Source organism: Chrysochloris asiatica, unplaced genomic scaffold (assembly GCF_000296735.1).
Source record: "Chrysochloris asiatica unplaced genomic scaffold, ChrAsi1.0 scaffold00086, whole genome shotgun sequence".
Taxonomy (NCBI): Eukaryota; Metazoa; Chordata; class Mammalia; order Afrosoricida; family Chrysochloridae; genus Chrysochloris; species Chrysochloris asiatica.
The window spans coordinates 2,961,768-2,981,645 of record NW_006408604.1 but is presented as its reverse complement, the minus strand read 5'-3'; the positions used below and the strand labels follow the sequence as shown (position 1 = coordinate 2,981,645).

The 19,878-nt window shown below is 37.5% G+C and overlaps 1 protein-coding gene across 1 annotated transcript in view; it reads right to left on the bottom strand.

The window, feature by feature from the left end:
- PLCZ1 (phospholipase C, zeta 1) overlaps positions 1 to 19,878 on the bottom strand; it is a 104,191-nt gene that overhangs the window by 77,777 nt on the left and 6,536 nt on the right. Inside the window, exon 3 of the mRNA XM_006866060.1 lies at positions 6,155 to 6,386. Within this exon, the coding sequence (XP_006866122.1) occupies positions 6,155 to 6,386 (232 nt within the window). The remainder of the gene's footprint in view (positions 1 to 6,154; positions 6,387 to 19,878) is intronic.

Genomic DNA, 19,878 nt, shown 5'->3' with positions numbered 1-19,878 from the left:
CCCTTTGTCACCACCCCTATTCAATATCATGCTGAAAGTCTTAGCAAGAAGTATACAATAAGACAGGGAAATTAAAGACATTCAACTTGGCAAAAAGGAAATAAAACTCTTTCTATTTGCAGACAATATGATCCTATACATAGACAACCCCAACAATTCAGTAGAAAAGCTACTAGACCTCATTGGAAGAATCAGCAAAGAGGCAGGGTATGAACTCAACATACAAAAAATCAGTTGGATTCCTCTATGGTAACAATGACAGCACTGAAACAGATATTAGGAAAGAAATACCATTTACATTAGCCACCCAAAAGATGAAATATCTAGGAATAAATGTAACCAGAGAAACAAAAGATCTATACAAAGAAAACTGCAAAACACTACTACAAGAAACCAAAAGAGATGTACAAAAGTGGAAGAATATATCATGCTCCTGGATAGGAAGACTTAACATTGTAAAAATGTCAATACTGCCCAAAGCAATTTACACATATAATGCAGTCCCTATCCAGATTCCAACGACATTCTTCCATGAGATAGAAAAAACAGTTACAAAGTTTCTATGGAAAGGAAAGAAACCCACTCATTCAGACATCCAACTAACCTAGATCTCCCACTTTATTTGTTTTATTTATTTCTTTGATTATTTTTCACACTACTTAACATTATCTGAAATTGCTCTTTTAGTTGTTCAATTATTTATGGTCAGTCTTCCTCCAACCCCTATCAAGAACATGAAGATAAGTCAGTAAGTAATATTACTGGGTTTCTAGATCATACATTGTTGTTAGGTGCCATTGAGTTGGTACCGACTCATAGCAACCCTATGCACTACAGAATGAAACACTGCCTGATCCTGGACCAACCTCACAGTTGTTGCCATGCTTGAGTCCATTGATGATGCCACTTTGCCAATCCATCTCGCTGGTGGTCTTCCTCTTTTTCTCTGACCCTCCACCTTGCCAAACCTGATTTCTTTCTCCAATGACTGGTCCCTCCTGACAACATGTCTAAAGTATGAGAGACGAAGTTTGGCCATCCTGGCCTCTAAGGAGCACTCTGGCTGCACTTCTTCCTTTGGCAGCCCATGCAGATTATACATGAATGAGTTCATTCCAAATAAAACATGTTTAAACATGTCTCTGGCATCAGTGATTGGCTGAGGACAGGTTCTCTCAGTAATACACTTGTCTAAGTATCATTAGGGTGCCTTCAAAAAAAGGTGCCAAAAGTGTTGCTTGAAGATCAACTAGCTAAAAGAGTTGATCTTTCCATTGGTCTTTTAAGCAAGATTTAAGCTAAATCTAAATAGTTTTATGAAACAAATTATAACTGGAGATAAGTATTGGATTTACCAATATGATCCAGAGAGAAGGTACAATAAAAACAGGCTTCCAAGGGAATTTGCTCATTGTTGTTATTGTTAGCTGCCATCAAATTGGTTTCGACTCAGTGATTTATGTACACCAGAATAAAGCACTATCGAATGCTGAACCAACCTCCTATGCTTGAACCCATTACAGTTGCACTCTGTCTATCCATCTCATTGGAAGTCTCCCTCTGTTTTTTGATCCTCCAGTTTACCAAGCAGGATGTCCTTCTCCGTGGACTAGTCTCTCCTGAATATATGTCCAAAGTATGAGATAAGAATCCTGACTTCTAAGGAGAACTCAGGCTGTACTTCTTCCAACACAGACCTGTTTCTTCATCTGGCAGTCTGTTGTTGTTGTTAGGTGCCATCGAGTCAGTGCCAGTCCATAGTACTTTTAATATTCTTCTCCTACATCATCACTTCAAATGCATGAATCCATCTACTGTCTTCCCTATTCATTGTTCTACTTTCATATGCATATAAAGCTATTGAAAATACCATGACTTGGGTCAGGTGCACCTTAGTCCTTAAAGTGACCTCTTTGCTCTTGAACATTTTAAAAGAGGTCTTGTGAAGGAGACTTGAATAAAGCAATGCATCATTTGATTTCTTGATTGCTGCTTCCATGAGTGTTGATGCTTGACCCAAGCAAAATGAAGTCTTGAACAGCTTCATCCTTTTCTTCATTCATGTTGATGTTATTTATAGGTCAAGTAGTGAAGATTTTTGTTTTCTTTACATTGAGGTGTAATGCATACCAAAGGCTGTGGTATTTGATCTTCATTAGTAAGTATTTCAAGCCCTCTTTACTTTCAGCAAACAAGGTGGTATTATTTCCATATTGCAGTGAGTTCATAAGTCTTCCTCTAATCCTTCTTTATATAATCCAGCTTCTCAGATTCTTTGCTCAATATAGAGATTTAATAAGTAAGGCAAAAGAATACAACCCTAATGTAAACCTTCCTTCAGTACTATCAGCTCTTGATCATATGCTACCTCTTGAAATGGTTGAATATTGACCATTTCTTTTTGGTACAGAGACTCTGTGTATTCCTTCCATCTTCTTTTAATATTTTATGCATTATTAAGTACTTTGTACATTACATCCTTCAGTATTTCAAGCCAAGGCTTGAACTTTTTCCTCAGTTCCTTCAGCTTGAGAAATGCTGAGTATGTTCTCCCTTTTTAGTTTTATAACTCAGCATTTATGTCCATTTCATTATAATATTTGATTTTGTCTCCTCAAGCTTCCCATTGAAATTCTCTGTTCAGCTCTTTATGTCATTTGTTCCATTTCTTTTGCATCTCTATGCTAGAGAACAATTTCAGAGTCTCTTCTGACATCCATTTTGGTCTTTTCTTTCTTTCTAGTCTTCTAATGACCTTTTGTTTTCATCCTGTATTATGTTCTTGATGTCATTCCAAAACTCTTCTGGCTTTTGATCATTAGTGTTTAATGCATCAAATCTGTTCAAGGTCATATTTTGGCTCTCGTGGATTTGCTTTAATTTTCTTCAGCTTCAGCCTGAACTTGCTTATGAACAATTGATGGTCTGTTCCACAGTCTGCCCCTGGCCTGGTTTTGACTGATGATATGGAAGGAGATTTTCCACCATCTCTTTCCACAAATGTAGTCAATTTGATTTCTGTATATTCCATTTAATGAAGTCTGTGTGTATATATTTATTTTTTACAGTTTTAAAAAGGTATTTGCAATGAAGAATTCATTGGTCTTACAAAATTCTATCATGGATTCTCAAGCATAGTTGCAATCATCAGGGTCGTTTTTGCAGCTACTGATCCTTCTTCCTTGTTTCCAACCTTTGCATTCCAATCATCAGTAATTATCAATACATTTTGGTTCCATGTTTGAACGATATCAGACTGAAAAATTTGGTAGAATTCTTCAATTTCATCTTCACTCGCTTTAGTGATGGGTGTGTAAATTTGAGTAACAGTGGTAGTAACTGGTCTTCTTTGTAGGCGTGTTGATATTATCCTATCAAAGATAGCATCATACTTCAAGGTACATCTTGCAATGTTTTTGTTTTGTTTTGTTTTTTATGATGAATACTACAGCATTTCTTTTCAATTTGTCATTCCCAGCTTAGTAAACAATTTGATTGTCAGATTCAAAGTGGCTAATAATAATCCATTTCAGCTAACTAATGCCTAGGATATTGATATTTATGCATTCCATTTTTTACAACCTCCAGTGGTCCTAGACTCATATTTTATATATTCCATATTTTGATTATTAGTGAATTATTACAGCTCTTTCTCCTTATTTTGAGTTTTGCCCCATCAGCAAATATAAATCCTGAAAGCTTTACTCTATTCATCTTCATGGTCAACTCTACTTTGTGAAACAATTCTTCCAGAGTTTTGTTTTGAGTATCTTCCAACCGGAGAGGCTCATCTTCCCACATTATATCTGACAATATTCTGGTGCTATTCATAGTATAATATCTGTTGCTAACAGTGTTCCACTGCTGCTATTCATAAGGTTTTCAGTGGCTAGACATTTGGAAGTAGTCTGCCTCTCCTTCTTCCTAGACTGCGTTACTCTAGAAGCATAGCTAAAATCTGTCAACCAAGGTGGCCCTGCCAGCATTCAAGATTATCAGTGGCACAGCTTCCAGCATCACAACAACAAGGAAGCCACCACAGAATGACAAACTGACAGACAAAGGGTAGAATGGAGTTTGCTAATCAGATTAGAAATTTATAGCCAATGGTTTTGGAAATTACAAAGGTGTAATTTTGATATATATTTTTTAAGTTTTTATTGTAAATTGGGTGATAGTTTACATGGGACCACATCAGTTATGCACTCATCCTATCTATTTCATTTCATTGAAATGATTACAATCCCCTCCATGCATCACCACTCAACAGTATTTGCTGCTATTCCCTCTGGTTTTTTGTTTTATGTTGTCTTGTTTTGTTTTGTTTTTGATGTACACACACAAAAAACTCAGCAATATATAATCATTTAAACAACCCAAGGGCACATTCTGCAAGCCGGCCTCCTGATCACCAGCACATAGCCTTTCTCTTTCCATGAGTCTAGAGTCCTCAACTCCATGTCCTCATCTTTGTCTCCATCTCTGGTGTTGCTGCTTCTCTGGATAGGGTCCCACATTCCGCTCATGCTCTTTGGTTACATTTTCTTGACAGGGACAGGACAATCATGGGCCTGGTGTGGTGTTGTGGGCTAATGCATCACACTGCAAAGTCGTTTGCACTACAAGGTCGGTAGTTCAAGCTCACTAGCTGCTCCTTGGAAACTCTGTACGGGGTCACTATGGGTCGGAATTGACTCAATGGCACCTAACAACAACAACTAGGAAGAAGTTGTTGTTCTTTTAAAGTTGAGAACTGCCTTGGTGAGAAAAAGTCTAAGCAAGTAACACCAAGTAATTTTTTTTTCATCACAAAAATGTACTTGCTCATTCTTTGAAGATAGCAAGGACTGTCTTATGAGAATTTTGTTGGGAAACCTTAACCTTCCCACCATACATCCCTGACCTTGCCCCCTCAAACTTTTTATTCCTAACACTCAAAGAACATTTAAAAGGAATACAATTTTAGTTCTTTGACTATACCCAAACTCCCATTTGAATGTGGTGGAAATCTAAGAGTATAATTCTTCAGGGAGGGGTTAGAGAAATAGAAACACCATCTTTGGAAGTATGTAGATCTAGTTGGGGAACAAGTTGGGAAACAAAAATTTCACATTTGATATTATTTTTTAAATAAATGTTTCTATGATTTTTGTAATATTACTTTTTGACTTATCCTTGTACAAGACTTGTTCTTTCTTGTCTTCATTATATTCCCCGTCCCATAGAGTAGTGTTTGAGTGTCACAAGTACATATTTCAATGAATTTTAAATTCATGATTAGGTAAAGTAATAAGTTTGCTTTTGCTAAAACCATATTATAGAGGCTAAATATTGACAGCCATAAATCAACTTTCAGATAAACAATTTGGATTTTCGCACCTCACTTACTGATTGAATATTTTGCAATATTCCATCAATTAATTTCATTGGTATTAAGCATTGTGATTTAACAATGTTTTGTGTAATTATGTGGGTGTTTGATTTTATGATATCTCTATTACTTTATTTAAAATAAGGAAAATGAAAAATTGGAAGTGTTTATATTCAATGAGAGATGGGACAAAGGCAAAAATGTGTATGACAGATCTTTGGCCTAAATGGCCATTTAAATTTAAACCAAGCAATCAGTTATTCAAAGTTGAAAGAAAGGAAAATATTTGTAAATGTTTGTAAAATGATATAGACAATTATTTGTATAAACTGAGGAAATATTAATGATTTGTATCATTTTCTTTCCTACTAAATGTTTTATTTTAATACAATTAATTTATATATCATTTTCAATAAGATGATGCATAAAAATTAAAGACTGTCTTACTTGGATTCATCCTTTTCATGATATCAAGACACTTCCTTCTATTGCAGTAGATGTAAATTCATTCTTACCTTGCTTTCAAGTCTGAGCTCATTTCTGAGCACTTGATAGATATAGTTAAAGAGAGAAGCTTGACAATATAGTAGGAGAGAATGTCAACTTTTACATAATGTGGCTTTCTAAAAGGTATACATACAGTTTGTAAATTACAAAAATAAACCTAGCATTGTATATTTTTAAGAATTTTTCCCTTCCCCAAATTAAATTTAATAACCTTTATTTATAAAAATGATTCATTGTGTATAAATATTCTGATAGAAATTTGACATGCAAGCATACCTTCTTCAATGGGTTCATATTTTTGAATGATCTCATAAGCAATGGTTTTAGTCATATTGATTATAAACTGCTCTTGCCTTAGAAAGTCAATCAGATTTCTTTGAAAAAGAATTTTCCGGTTTGGAGAGTATGTGTTGAAGATCTCCATAATTTCTTCTCTGTGTGCAACAATTCGATAAATTGCTCTAAATTCTTCTATGGTGATTTTTCCTTGCTTCTGCCTGTCATTATCCTACTAAAAAAAAATTATTGGTGGGCTCACATTGTGAGTATGAAAAATATACAAAGTTAATAAGTTAGAGTATCCAGCTAATATGTATAGAAAATCATACTAAAACAAAGATAAAACTAACATTGGATTCTTATTTCAGATAGACTCTCTAAAACTATGTGATGTCAGAGTTGGGCAAGTGTTAATAGATCACTACTGGCCTTAGTAGGAGTAGAAGGAGTTATGAGAGAAGATGAAGATTCCTGGTTGTCTTTCCATGACGCATTGCACTTTTTTTTTTTAATGCCATCCTACTTCACTACCCTTCTATTGATTGACATGTGAGGCAGTGTGAAGCTCATGGAAGGCAGTGTGAGACCTGAAGCAAAGCTCAGATATTCTCTCAGAGAATTAAAGATGACTTTAAGCTTCAGAGATTAGAATAGTTATGGAAAACCTGGAGAAACATGGGATCTGAGTTACCCTTGAAAGATTTGGGTAGGGATAAAAAAAAAAAAAAAAAAAAAAAAAAAATGGGTTCTGGGTTCCAATAAGAAAAATTGGACTCATCTGTATATGGTAGAAAATTCATGTTTTGCTTTATGAGATAAAAGATCAGAAAGTAGGCTGGGTCCATTTATTAAAAATGGTAGAGCTTCCAAGTAGGAAAACAGATAGCAAAAGCAGAAACTCAGAATGATTACTAGTGTGTTGTCAATGTGAAGATATGGAGAATTGTAGGTAAAGGAGCAGAGAAGGCACAATCTAATAGTGAAGTGAAAAGGTTCTAGTAAAGAACAGATATTAGTGAAATTATGAAGGAGGGGAGTCAGGAATGCCTCAAATGAGGAATAGTCAAAACAACTAATAGAATTATAGTGTCCCAGGCAAAAACAAAAAAACCCACAAAAATCTGAGAGTAGGAAGTGCAGTTTAGAGGGAGATTTAATTGCAAGAAAGCTATTTGTCTACACCTTATTTCATTTGCTGTATTGTAAATAGCTCAAGTACAAGGTATATGTGTTGAAGGAATGTTGTGTTGTGGTGAAAAGCTGAGAGAATTTGTAGACAGATCTGACATTACATTCCAAGCCCCAATGTATATGGAGCTTTAAATTTACAACTTAACTCTGAGCTGCACACTCTTCACCTATAAAATGGGGATAAATAGTGTTATTTATACATATATCATTAGTCTGCTATGAGAATTAGAGATACACAACAAATGATAGTTGGAGATTTGGTGTCTGTTTTCCTCACATATCTAGCCTAGTATTATATCTTTTTGACAATTTTGCCTGTAAAGTATTCATCATTGTGAGAAGTCTTAGGTTACAATAGAAAACAAGCATATTAGAAACAAATTCTTCATTTCATCATGAAAAAGTACAGAGAGTTTGGTACAAGGGATTGTGGTACAGTAAACTGTTTTTATATAGCCTTTCTAGTCATGGTTTTATAACTAGAGCACATTGGCTGGGCCACGGTCTTGCAAGGAATTGGTCACTTACCATGCAAATTGTGTGAATGTGGCATACCAAGAGGCTAGATCAGTTGTGGTGGTCCTGGGGATTTGAAATTGACAAGAAGAAGGTTAAATATTGGGCTGAAAGGTCAGTAGTTTGAACTTACTAATTCCTGCATGGGAGAAAGACGATGTGAGGCATGCTGCTTCCATAAAGATTTATAGCAGTTCTACTTCATGCTATAGGGTCATTGGTGGTTTGGGGTTCATATAAGGGCCAGTACCACAGAGGTTAAACGGGACATGACTATCATAAAGAAGAGTCTGAAGCAGAGTGTTTGCTTAGTACACTGAGACCCTGTGCAAAGAACTTGCTAGATCCAGAAGGGTGAGCTGCAACACTGAAGACAGCATGAGATGGCAAGATACAGCTGTGGTGGGCTTGCTGCTCACAGAGCAAGAGTTGAGCATTTTCAGGGAGTAGGTTTGCCTGCAGAATTAAAATAACTGTAATATTTGGCCATGAAGGGAAGAGGCCTCAGTGTGTTTCATACAAGGGTTGCCTCAGAGATCCTATACAGGCATCTTCCTATAGTGAGGCTGAGTCACATGCCTTTTGGCAGAAGACTTGTAAGCAAAGCTTAACAAGCAGCAACACTTGCTTGTGCAGGACAAGAGAGGCCTGAGAGTGCTCAGTGCTGGAGCTGTATGACTCCCTTCCCCAACACCAGGTAGCAGGGGCCTAGGTAACATAGTACTAACAGAGTCCAACAGACCCAGGTAATGTGGTGGGAGATCGAAGTAGAGGCCAGCAAGGTCCAGCAGAGAACAGAAGCCTCAGGAACTCTGGAGGTCCCTCAAGAAGTTTGGTGATAGCTGGAGGCAACAGTAATGTAAACAGAATACCAGACCTGAACCAAAATAATGGATTTAGTAATTTGGGGAAGGATAAGTGTTTACTCTTTGGGAATCTGTTGTTATTTACTATTTGCTTGCTATAAATAATAGTAATAGCTTTGGCTTTGCCAACACTGTATGCCTCATGTGTCTGGTTTGATCACAGATGAATGTACCACCCAAAGAATGGTTGATACCAGTGGGTGTATTTGTTTCATTCTTAGAAATCTATGACTGCCTGGAAGCTTGAATGCAGTGCAGACAGACAGGAAGGAATGCAGTGCAGACAGACAGGCTAAACTGAGAACCAAATATAGAGAGCATCAGGTCAGTTGAAAGAGGAATGATAATCCATGTAGAAAGAATGACTTTAAAAGTTGTGTTTGGAATGAAGTCCCAATTGGAATGAGATGAAGATAAACTTGGAAAAAAAAGTGGAGAGCTATGGTTCCTAAATCAGAATATAGGTCTCCAGAGCTAGTTAAACAATAATGGTATATTAAATTTATAATCCTTAAGGAGCTTCAAGTAACTTATACATATTATCAACTATTTTAATAGGATAATATGGTCCAACTTTTTCAATTCTGAATTTTAAGGTAAATATGAGTGGATATCAAGAATTTAAATTTAAATTACTCTATTTTATTCTGTCCCACTTCTAATTTATCATAAGCACTTATGTAAGTCAATAAAATTCCAAGTGTTCCTGAAATTCCTAAAAGTCTCTTTACATAAAACTGTTGTTGTTGGCAAGGGCCTTAGAGTCTGTTCTGACTCACAGCAACCCTCTATAGGGTTTCTGAGGCTCTACGTATTTGCGGGAGCAGAAAGCCTCATCTATCCCTTGATATAAAACTGTGTGTATAAAAAATTACATTCCTATCAAATAATAGTATGAAATGAAATAAACATTATCCACTGAGTAATAGAAATGTTATTACTTTCAAGCAGGTTGGAAGCTTTTTCTGAAATGTCCTGTCAACTTGATAGTTCAAACCAAGTTTCCCAAATCCAAATTGCTATAAATTATAAAAACCAAAGAAGAATTAAGTGTAAAAAATGAATCAAATGACCAAGAAATAGAAACAGAAACTTGTGAGCAGGGGAAAGGAAGAAGAAGAAAAACAATAAACAATAAAAGTCATAATAGCTAAATTTTACAGTTGTTTGTTGTTGTTAGGTGCCATCGAATAGGTACCGACCCATAGCTACCCTATGCACAGCAGAACGAAACACTACCCAATCCTGTGCTAACCTCACTACTGTTGCCATGCTTGAGTCTATTGATGCTGCCACTTAGCCAATCCATCTTGTTGGGGGTCTTCCTCTTTTTCTCTGTCCCTCCACCGTACCAAACATCATATCCTTCTCCAGCAACTAGTCCCTCCTGACAATATGTCTGAAGTATGAGAGACAAAGTGTGGCCATCTTGGCCTCCAAGGAGTGCTCTGGTTGCACTTCATCCAAAATAGATCTACTGGTTCTTTCGGCAGCCCATGGTACTTTCAATATTCAACTTCAACATCATAACTCAAAAGCATCAATTCTTCTATGGTCTTCCTTATTCACTGTCCAGCTTTCGCATGCATATGAGGCTGTTGAAAATACCATGGCTTGGGTCAGGTGCACCTTAGTCCTCAAGCTGACATCTTTGCTCTTCAACACTTTAAAAAGGTCTTGTGCAGCACATTTGCCTAACACAGTATGTCGTTTGATTTCTTGACGGCTGCTTCCATGAGTGTTGATAGTTGATCCAGTGTTGTCCAAACAGAACATAGGAACACTGAGTCGTTTAAACTTAAGAAAGGTGTGTAATAAGGTTGTATTCTTTTACTATACTTATTCAACCTGTATGCTGAGCAAATAATTCGAGAAGCTCTTATATGAAGAAAAACGTGGCATCAGGATTGGAGGAAGACTCATTAACAACCTGAAATGTGCAGCTGATACAACCTTGCTTATTGAAAATGAAGAGGACTTAAAACATTTACTGATGAAGATCAAAGAACACAGCCTTTGGTATGGATTACATCTCAATGTCAAGAAAACAAATATCCTCACCACTGGACCAATAAACAACATTTTTATCCACGGAGAAAAGATTGAAGTTGTCAAGGACTTCATTCTTCTTGGATCAACTATCAACACTCATGGAAGCAGCAGTCAAATTTTACAGAGTACCTATGTACTATTATCTCTCTCTTCCAATAAACTGAGCTAAAAAATCATATGTAAATTTTCCCTGCTCCCACAAAAGATTTAAACTAACTCCAAAACTACTCCAAAACAGAAGGACAGTAGACAGAAAGTTCAGTGTGCCACTATATACATTAGCAGGAGAAATAAATTCTGTAAAGTGCAAATTGTATCATTCAGCTTCCATCTAAATTTGTCAATATTTTTCATTTGCCTACAACACAAAATCCAAATCCTTTAAGATTCCATCAAGGATCTTTCAGATCTGACTTGTGACCCAGGTGCTCTGAATTTGTCAGTTTCCAAAAAAAAACAACAAGGAAATACCTTACTTTTTAAGGAGCCCTGGGAACATGGTGGATGACAAGCTCGGTTGCTAACTGCAAGGTCAGTAGTTCAAATCTACTAGCCACTCCACTGGAGATAGATGAAGTTTCTGCTCCTGTAAAGACTTACAGCCTTGGAAATCCTATACAAGGTTTCTATGAGTCAGAACTGGCTTGGTGGCACACAATCACCACCCTGCTTCTTATGCTTCTTAATTCACTAAATTCTACTTTTTCTTGAAAAAGTTCTACCATCTCTTCTAGAAATCTTCTCTTTGGTCCCTCTGAACCTCCTCACTAGGCCACATCAGATCCTCTTCTCTGAGTTCTTGAGTTCTTGTAGGACTCTGTACCTTCTTTTATCATAGGGTTTTTGTTGCCTTTTGCTGTATCCTTTCAAGAATTGCCTCAGGGAGCTTGTCATTCTCTGATCCTCCACTTTACCAAACATGATATCCTTCTCCAGGGACTGGTCCCTCCTGATAATATGTCCAAAGAATAATACACTAAGTTGAACATCCTGGTTGTACTTCTTCCAACACAGATTCATTTGCTGTTTTGGTAGTACATGGTATTTTTAATTTTCTCCTCCAACACATATCTCAGTGCATCAATTCACCTATGGTCTTCCTTATTCACTAACTTTCACAAGCACATAGAACTATTGAAAGTACCATGGCTTGGATCTGGCACACCTTAGTTCTCAAAGTGGCATCTTTGTTCTTGAACACTTTAAAGAAGTCTTGTGCATCAGATTTGCCTAATGTAATGTGGAGCTTATTTTCTTGACTGCTGCTTCCATGAGTGTTGATGGTCGATCTGAGCAAAATGAAATATTTGACAACTTAAACCTTTTCTCCGTTTATAAGTATATTGCTTATTGGTCCAGTGGTGATGATTATTGTTTTATTTACACTGAGGTGCAACCCAAATTGAAGGCTGTGGTCTTTGATCTTTAACAATAAGTATTTTAATCCCTATTCAATTTCAGCAAGCAAGGTTATATCATTTGTATATCAGTTTGTTAATGAGTTTTTCTCCAATCTTGATGCCACATTCTAATTAATATAATTCAGCTTCTCGGAGTCTTTGCTCAGCATACAAACTGAATATGTTTGGTGAAAGAATACAACTCTGGCTCCCATCTTTCCTAGTTTTATGCCATTCAGTGTTCCCTTATTTTGTTCCAATAAGTGCTTCATGAGCACAATTAAATGTTCTGGAATACTCATTCTCCACAATGTTGTCCATAGTTTGTCATGATTCACACAATGGAAAGCCTCTGCAGAGTCAATAAAGCACAGATAAACATCTTTCTGGTATTGTTTTTCAATCAGGATCCATCCGACATCAACAATGATATCCCTCATTCCACATTCTTCTCTGAAACACTCTTGAACCTCTGGAAGTTCTCTGTCAATGTACTGTTGCAGCTGTTTTTTTAATTATCTTCAGCAAAATTTTACTTGCATATGATATTATCTGATGATTTCCACATTCTCTTGGGTCACCTCCCTTTGAAATAGGTGTAAATATAGATTTCTTCCAATCAGTTGGCCAGGTAGCTGTCTTCCAAATTTATGGCATAGATGAGTGAGTACTTTCAGTATGCATCAGTTTGTTGAACTATTTCAACTTATATTCCATCAATTCCTGGAGCCTTGTTCCTTGCCAATCCCTTCAGTGCACCTTGGACTTCTTCGTTCAGTACAATTGGCTCTTGATCATATGCTACCTCTTGAAATGGCTGACCATCAATCATTTCTTTTTGGTACAGTGACTCTATATATTCCTTTGATCTTCTTTTGATGTTTTCTGCATCATTCAATAGTTTGCCCATAGAATCTTGCAGTGTTAAAATTTGAGACATGTATTTTTCTTCAATTCCCTCAGCTTGAGAAATGTTGAGCGTGTTCTTCCTTTTGGTTTTATAATTCTAGGTCTTTACTCATTTCATTATAATATTTGACTTTGTCTTCTCGAACTGCCCTTTGAAATTTTCTCTTCATCTCTCTTCCCTCCCTATTTCTTCCATTTGCTTTAGCATTTCTACAATGGAGAGCAAGTTCTAGAGTCTCTTCTGACATCCATTTTGGTCTTTCCCATCTTTCTTGTCTTTATAATGGACTTTTGCTTTCTTCCTGTATGATGTTTTTTATGTCATCCCTTACAGACAACTCCTCTGGTCTTCAGTTATCAGTGTCTAGTGCATCAAATCTATTCTTGCAATGATTTATAAGTTCAGGCTAGGATATGTTCAAGATAATATTTTGGCTCTGGTAAACTTGTTTTAATTTTCTTCAGTTTCAGTGTGACCATGCATACGAACAATTGATGATCTTTTCCTCAGTCTGCCATGGTTAATGAGATAGAGTTTTCCCACCATCTCTTTCCACATATGTGGTCAATTTGATTTCTGTACATTCCATCAGGTGAGATCCATGTATACATGTTGTTTAAAAAAAGTATTTGCAATGAAAAAGTCATTGGTCTTGCAAATTTCTATCATGTGATCTCCATCATGGTTTCTATCACCAAGGTAATGTATTCCAACTATCCATCTTTCCTCTTTGTTTCCAAAATTTGCATTCCAATCTCAAGTAATTATCAATACATCTTGATTGCATGTTTGATTAATTTAAAAGCGAAGAAATTGGTGGTGTTGTTCCATGCCATGGCTTGGTTCCGACTCATAGTGACCCTGTATGGGGTTTTTGAGGAGGGCCTGGTAAACTTGAACCATCAACCTAGCAGTTCAAACCAACCTTGTAGTTTAGCATATTAACCCACAGTGCAACACCAGGAGACTCCTTCAATTTCTTCATCACTGGTTTTAGTTGAATAATATTTGGATTAACTGATCTTCCTTGTAGTTGTATGGATATTATCCTATCACAGACAGCGTTGTACTTCAAGATAGATCTCAAAATGTTCTTTATGTTGATGAATGTAATGTCATTCTTCTTAAATTTGTTATTCCTGGCACAGTAAACTGGTGATTGTTACATTCAAAATGGCCAATACCAATCCATTTCAGCTCCCCAATGTCTAGGATACCAATGTTTATGCATTCTATTTCACTTTTGATAAGTTCCAATTTTCCTATATTTATACTTCATACAATCCATGTTCTAATTATTAATGTATGTTTACAGCTGTTTCTCCTCATTTTGAATTGTGCTGCATCAGCAAATGAAGGTTCCATAGCTTTACTCCATTATCATCATCATGGTCAACTATAATTTGAGGAGACAGTTCTTCTCCAGTCGTATTTTGAAAGCCTTCCAAACTGAGGCAATTATTTTCCAACACTATACTAGAGAACATTCTGGTGCTTTTTATCATGCTTCACTATTCAATATTCTGGTGTTCTCTGACAGTGTTCCACTGCTATTCATAAGGGTTTCAGTTACTAAATATTCTGAAGGAGTCCATGTCTCCTCCTAATCTGTTTTATTCTGGAAGCTCAGCTGAAACCTATCCCAAATGGGTGACCCCACTAGTATTTAAAATAATGGGGGCATATCTTCCAGAATAACAGCAACACGCAAGCCAATATAGTACAACAAACTAACAGACAAGAATGGGATACTACACAACAATCAAGACTAACAATGAGTTCACCAAACATAACTGAGTGAACTTGAAGGGCATAAAGCTAAGTGAAATAAGTCAAGCATATTCAAACAAATATTGTATGATTCCTTTTTTATGATTAAACAAGAATAGACAAATATAGAGAGACCAATATTCATTACTGGTTTTCAGGAAAGGGGGAGGGAGTGGTGTGCAAGGAGGGAAGTATGCTTTAAACAGTGGTGGTGGTACTTATGTGCTGTAATGTCAAATCCGACTCATAGCAACCCTGTATAGGGTTTCTGAGGCTGTAAATCTTTATGGGAGCAGAACGCTTCATCTTTCTTCCATGGAGCAGCTGGTAGATTCATACTGCTGAGCTTGTGGCTAGCAGCCCATGCTGCAACCCACTGTGCTACCAGGGTACCTTTTATACAGTAAAGACTACTTATTTTTTTATGATGGAAAAAGTGACACTGATTGTGGATGTAGTCAGCACAGCATAACCAAAGTAACAAGCATATAAGCACTTATGCGTCAGTACAGGCAAATAGGTATACAGGTTGGTACAGATGTGAACAGAGGTGAGAACAAATAGAAATAACTGTTGTTGTTAAGTGCCATTGTGTCAGTTACGACTCATAGCGACCCTGTATAGGGTTTCTGAGAAGTAACTGATGAGGTTGAACTGCCGACCTTGCGGTTCAAACCAACCTTGCAGTCCAGTACATTAACTCGCAGTGCCACACTAGGACTACAGAAATAGCTGTAGGTACATCAAAACATGGGTGCAGGCACATATATTACTGAATATACAAATGTGGATACTTCTCAGACATTGCCAAACACCTCCCAACTTTGGTTTTCTGTGTTTGAAGATTTAGAACCATAGTCTCATGGACTACTCAGTCACTTGGTATGTTGTTGTTGTTGTTGTTGTTGTTAGGTGCCGTGGAGTCGGTTCCGACTCATAACAACCCTGTTCAGGGTCCGAGGCTGTAAATCTTTATGGGAGCAGAAAGCCTCATCTTTCTCCCGCGGAACAGCTGGTAGTTTTGAACTGCTGACCTTGCGGTTCACACCCTGATTCGTAACCACTATGCTACCAGAGCTCCTCAGTCAATTGGTGTAGCATAGCACTTAACAAGAGCAATAATATTTCACAAAAATCATGATCTGTATAGCCTATGAAAGAAAGTAGAGTCTGATGCCTTACAAACTTATGTGCATCCATCCAAGATGTATCTATAGGGTTCAACCAGTCAGGAGTAACACAGTAAGAATGTAACCAAAAGCACACCCTCAACCTCATCTACCCTGAGACCAGGACAACTAGATGCTTCCTGGCTACCATCAATGACCATTCTGACCAGACCACAGCAGTGATCCCAGATATGATGGGGGGAAATTACTGAGCAAAACTCAAATGAAAACAGAATAGACAAACTGCAAAGATAGAAAACTTTCTGAGACTATAGTCCTGAGAGACTCTTTCAATCTACAACTCAGGCTATCCTCTGAGATCAACCTTCTAGTGAAATAGCAGAGTTACACACAAAATAAAGGATGCTGTTGTTTAACGCTATTGAGTCGGTTCCCACTCATAGCAACTCTATATCAGGTTTCCAAGAAGCAGCTGGTGAATTTGAATTGCCAACCGTGCAGTTCCAACCAGTCTCTCTTGGTCCAGTGCTTATCCTCGTAGTGCACTACTTAAAAAAAAACACATTAATTTGACACCTAAAAATCAACAATGTTTCAAACGCAAAAATGAGAAGATAAAAGGGACAGAGTGCCTGAAAGGGAGGGAAAAAAAAAAAAAAAGACAACTAAAGAGAAAGTTGACATGTTGTGATAAATGTAATAAAAGTCACTGAACAATTGGTATGGAAAAGTCAAATGAAAGCCTAACCTGAGAATTTTCACCAAAAAAATCAATAAAATATTATTAAGAGACAAACAAAAAATTATGAGCAGTTATGCAGCATAGTTGGGACCACCACAAATCAGAATTAACTCAATAGTAACTAATAACACCAGCCTATATAAATAGACTACCATGTTTTTCTTCCTTATCTGTCTTAGTCTGGAAGCTCTGTTGAAATTAAAAACCTGCTGGTATTTGAATACTGATGGTCTACCTTCCAGCGTCACAGCAACACAGAAGCCACCACAGTACAACTGACAGTGCTGCCCAGTTTTAGCTGTGAAAGATAGAAAAAGGGCTACAAATTAAATACCCTTAAGGCCAAATCTTCCAGACCTGGTCTTAGCTTCTGCCATTTGTGTGAAGCCCTGGTACCATGCTGTCCATCCCGAACCTACAATATCCAGCTTATACCACAGACAGGCGTGAACTTGGCTCTCCCCTCTCTTCCCAACCCTACTGATAGAAGATCGCCACAGGTTGGGATCCCTGGGGACCATGGCACCCCATATGTCTAGGCTCACAGGCCGTTTGAGTAGGTGCTTCTCCAACCTTATCTTCCTTTTGCCTCCACAAAAACCTGACAAAGATGGAAAGGGAAAATGGCATGGTTTCCCAACACAGATAACCCCACAGAACTTTTTTTTCAGCAGTCACCCGTAGCCTATTGTATTAGCCTCTGGCTGAGGGAGAAAAGAACTGAGACTTTTATTATTTCCTTCCCTTGTCAAGATCAGAGGAACTGAAACATAGAAGAGAATCAGAAGCACCTTGTTGCATCTTCCTGCCAGACTTGTGCTACTTTTCCCCGCCCCTCTTAACTCTAACTAAACCAACTCTCTGACTAAGTATGATCCCAGGCCCAACTACAAACAGATCCCAAATCAGAACCCCTTTGGCTTTTAGTCTGTGGCAAGTAGAGAAGGTACTTCTGAGTAGAACATTTGATGATCAGAGGAGAGGGGATCTGCGGGGAGAATGCTCATTCTGATTGAATCCACTTTCCTTCTCCTAGGCCTGCTCTTGTCTTTTTAATTATCCAAAGTCTTTAATCTTCCAAAAAATTTGTCTCCATCATTAATATGTGATCCCCAATTAGAAATAAGAGAATATTAGGTATAATGAAAGCCACAAGCAGATGTCGTTGGAAATTTTTGCATCTTTTGAAACACCCAGAGAAACATTTTGGATTCCTCTCAGCTGTGATATGGTGTTCCTTAGACCATCAGTGTTTGAGGTGGTTGACTCTGAGATTAGCAATATACAATCTTCATTATGAAACAGAACCCATGGGGTTGCTCACTACAGCAGTGATGTGGGCAGTCAGAAAAGGGGTAGGTGAGCTATGCACAAGCCCATTTCAGAACTCTGTCAGAAGCAGGGTAGCCCAACCTTACTCACAGCATGCCAAGTGGTAAGTAGGGCCCCAGAAAGGGTTAGGTAACCTATGTTTCCTAAATAAAAGAGTAAAAATTAGTGGTTGTGAATGACAATTTACTTTCTCCTAAACATGCTTTTATTAACATTGGTTGTTGTTGTTAAGTACTGTTGAGTCAGTTCTGACTCATAACTCATAACAGCCCTGTACAGGAGGAGTAACTGGTGGGTTTGAACTGTCCAACGCTTATCCTTCAGCGCCACACCAGGGGTCCACATTGGAGAGGTACATTATCTCCAGGTGACAGTGGCTGGGAACACTTCAGGATTACATTCCTCTTCAACCTCTGTCCTCACAGCTGCCCTGGCAAACAGCTAATGAACTGTAAACCAATATTTAGGGGTACAAAGGACACACCTTATTTAAGGAATTTCAGCTTATATTGGGTGTTCAATTAGGTATATGCTGTATAACCTTTTTAAGCACTGAACTGTGAACAAGTTCAGTGGTTTAAACCCACCAGCTGCTCCTCAGAAACCCTATACAGAGTCACTATGAGTTGGAACTGACTCAATGGCACTTAGCAACAACAACAAATACCCTTTTTAGCAAGAGTTCTGGAAGAAAATCCAAAATATTTGAAATATATTTTGCGAACTTTCTCCCCCCGCCCCCAAATCTGACACACTAGTTTAAACTGTTGAGAAACTTTGTCTTCTCCCTTTTCTTTATTCCTAATCAAATTTATATATAGCCAGATACTATATGGCGTAATAAGGATTCAAGCATAATATGTTGTTATTGGCCTCCAAGAGCTCATACTGTAGGGTTGAGCTGCTACCACAAGGTCAGCAGTTAGAATCTACAGAGGATACAGGGGAGGAGAGGAGGGGGACAGGCATGAAAAGTGTTCTAGGTCTATGACTGAAGCTTTATTGAGGAAAAACACAATTAAGACAGTTGGACAACTCCTCCTGGAAAGTCAAAGGAGAGCCTATAGAAAAGATGATCAAGGAACTGAGTCTTCAAAGATGAAGTGTTTGAAAGTGGGGAGGAAATAAGTCCATTCTAGTTATTGAGATCAGGGTTAATAAAACCACAGTGCTATGAATCAGAAGCTTGTGAATAAAGGGGATGTTAGCAAAACTGTAGTGAGAGATAAGGCTGGAATGAAAATTTGGTCATTGACGGCTTTAAGGAAAGAAATCATAAATATAGATTCTTATTTTGGAAAAATCATCCTGCCAGCTGTGTAAAAGGTAAAGACTGGGATTAAAGACAAGGAAGCCAATTTTTAGAGCTTTTCAAACTTTAATGTGCATATGACTCACCTAGGGACTTGTTAAAATGAAGAGTTGGCTTCATTATGTCTGGATTTTGCATTTCTAACAAGCTCCCAGAGGATATCATAGATGTTAGTCTGAGGACCACAGATGAAGTAACAAGTAGTGTAGTGAGGAATTTAACTTAGTGTAGCAAGGGGTCGACCTGGTGGGGATTTTGATAGACAAGTTCATGTGGAGATGAGATAAGAGAAGAAGTGTGGGAATCTGTCAGATATTTGGTTTCTGTAACTGATAGAATAAAAAGGAAATAGAGAAGAATCTAAAGAAGAAGATAAGCTCCATCAAATTTGAAGTATCTCTGGGGTATTCAAGTAAAAGTAAGATATTGGAGAAGTCAGGCTGCATGTTATAAAAGAAGACACATAGACTTTGGAATCAGACCGATCCAGATACAAGTTC